We start from the raw sequence: 1,452 nt of genomic DNA on the forward strand, positions 1-1,452 counted from the left end.
TCATAGAAGTATGTGCGCAAATTGCAGCATTTACGAATTACATTCGAAAGTAAATTTAGGAAAACGATGAAGTATTGGTTCTTGTTTTGGTCGTAAAGGGCATGCTGTCGGCGATATTCCTGGCGTACGTTTTAAGGTGGTAAAAGTCGCTAATGTTGCTTTGTGGGCGTTATACAAAGGCAAAAAAGAACGCCCACGTTCATGAAGTGATTTTCAAGTTCAACATTTGCAAAGTAAAACTGTTTTGGTTAATGAATGCGTTTTGTTCATTTTGAAGAGAGTTGTTCAGTTTATTTAACAACAGCACCGTCATAAAATAATAATGTTTAACATCACTGATCTAATTTTGTTTTTTTCGTCTTTGCACTGGGACTAACATCACTGTCAGTAGAGTCAAAAATCACCGCATGGTATTCACCGTCGCACAAATTGTTACGCAGGTTGTTCCTTATTTTGCGTAAGATAGAACGCGAAGTGTCAAGATCGTCGCTATCGCAAGAATCGCTGCAAAAAGATGCAGTCGGAAAATCACTCAGTTCGTCGTCTCCTGAAAAATAGAAGAATAGTAATATAATAAATAATGAATGAAATAATAGAATAAAGCAATTATTCACCGTCTCTACCATGGTCGCAACTACTGACGTTATCCTCTGAATCACTGCTTGGAACTGTATGACTAAGAAGTAAACAATGCTTCACATGAACAAAGAAAAAGCGAAAACAAAAACATTTTATACCTGTCATCGTGTTCCATACTGCTTTCCGAACAGATACGTTTCGGAACGCGTAAACATGCACCAAATGGAATAAAACGACTAGCGGGCAAATTATCCACTTCCATGTTTGTTTCAGTTTTACTAAAACGTTTAACTTGAAACAGTCTAACGTTAACGAAACATGAAGATTTACCCGGCTGGCAAACAGGAATCCACAACCATACGCTTTATTGGTTTCCTTCGACGATATGTTTTCCTTTTTTGTGAAGTGTCCATGATGCTGTCGGGTTCGACATGAGAATTTGCCCGACGACGTCCAACCTGTCTATGAAAAGGTAAGACGTATCGAGAGCTGATTTCGTTTTCACTGTCACTGTTGTCAGCGGTATTCTAAAAAGTGTCAGAAATCTTAAATTCAAATATAGAATTGCAAGTATTTACAACTGTGTGCACATACATTCTTTGCACCCTCGCCTGAGCTCATTCCTGAAGTATGTAGTTGCTCTAAATGGGCTGATCTAGCCATAGATGATGTAGCACTCTCTGCATTCATTGGAATTCTCGGTCGACGTCTCACCTAGTGATAGGCAGATGATCCATTTGCGTATATTATGGCAGATACGTTTCTTTTAGAATACAATTGGAAATGTACAAATATATAAATTAAGCGCATACATATGTATATGTATACCTTTCTCACGGTCGTCGAATTGGAATGTGTTGGACGCTCACCGAA

General features: G+C 38.4%; 1 protein-coding gene across 1 annotated transcript; it reads right to left on the minus strand.

Annotated features, from left to right (window-relative positions):
- Positions 1–332: 332 nt before the first annotated feature.
- On the minus strand, positions 333–1,269 carry Tsp_14964 (conserved hypothetical protein). The gene is made up of 5 exons (XM_003366348.1): positions 1,174–1,269; positions 910–1,106; positions 738–857; positions 615–676; positions 333–547 (listed from the first exon to the last, which is right to left on the minus strand). Exons 1-5 carry the CDS (start codon positions 1,267–1,269, stop codon positions 333–335), a joined length of 690 nt encoding a protein of 229 aa, XP_003366396.1.
- Positions 1,270–1,452: the final 183 nt, after the last annotated feature.

Source organism: Trichinella spiralis (assembly GCF_000181795.1).
Source record: "Trichinella spiralis strain ISS 195 chromosome Unknown Scfld6132, whole genome shotgun sequence".
Lineage (NCBI taxonomy): Eukaryota > Metazoa > Nematoda > Enoplea > Trichinellida > Trichinellidae > Trichinella > Trichinella spiralis.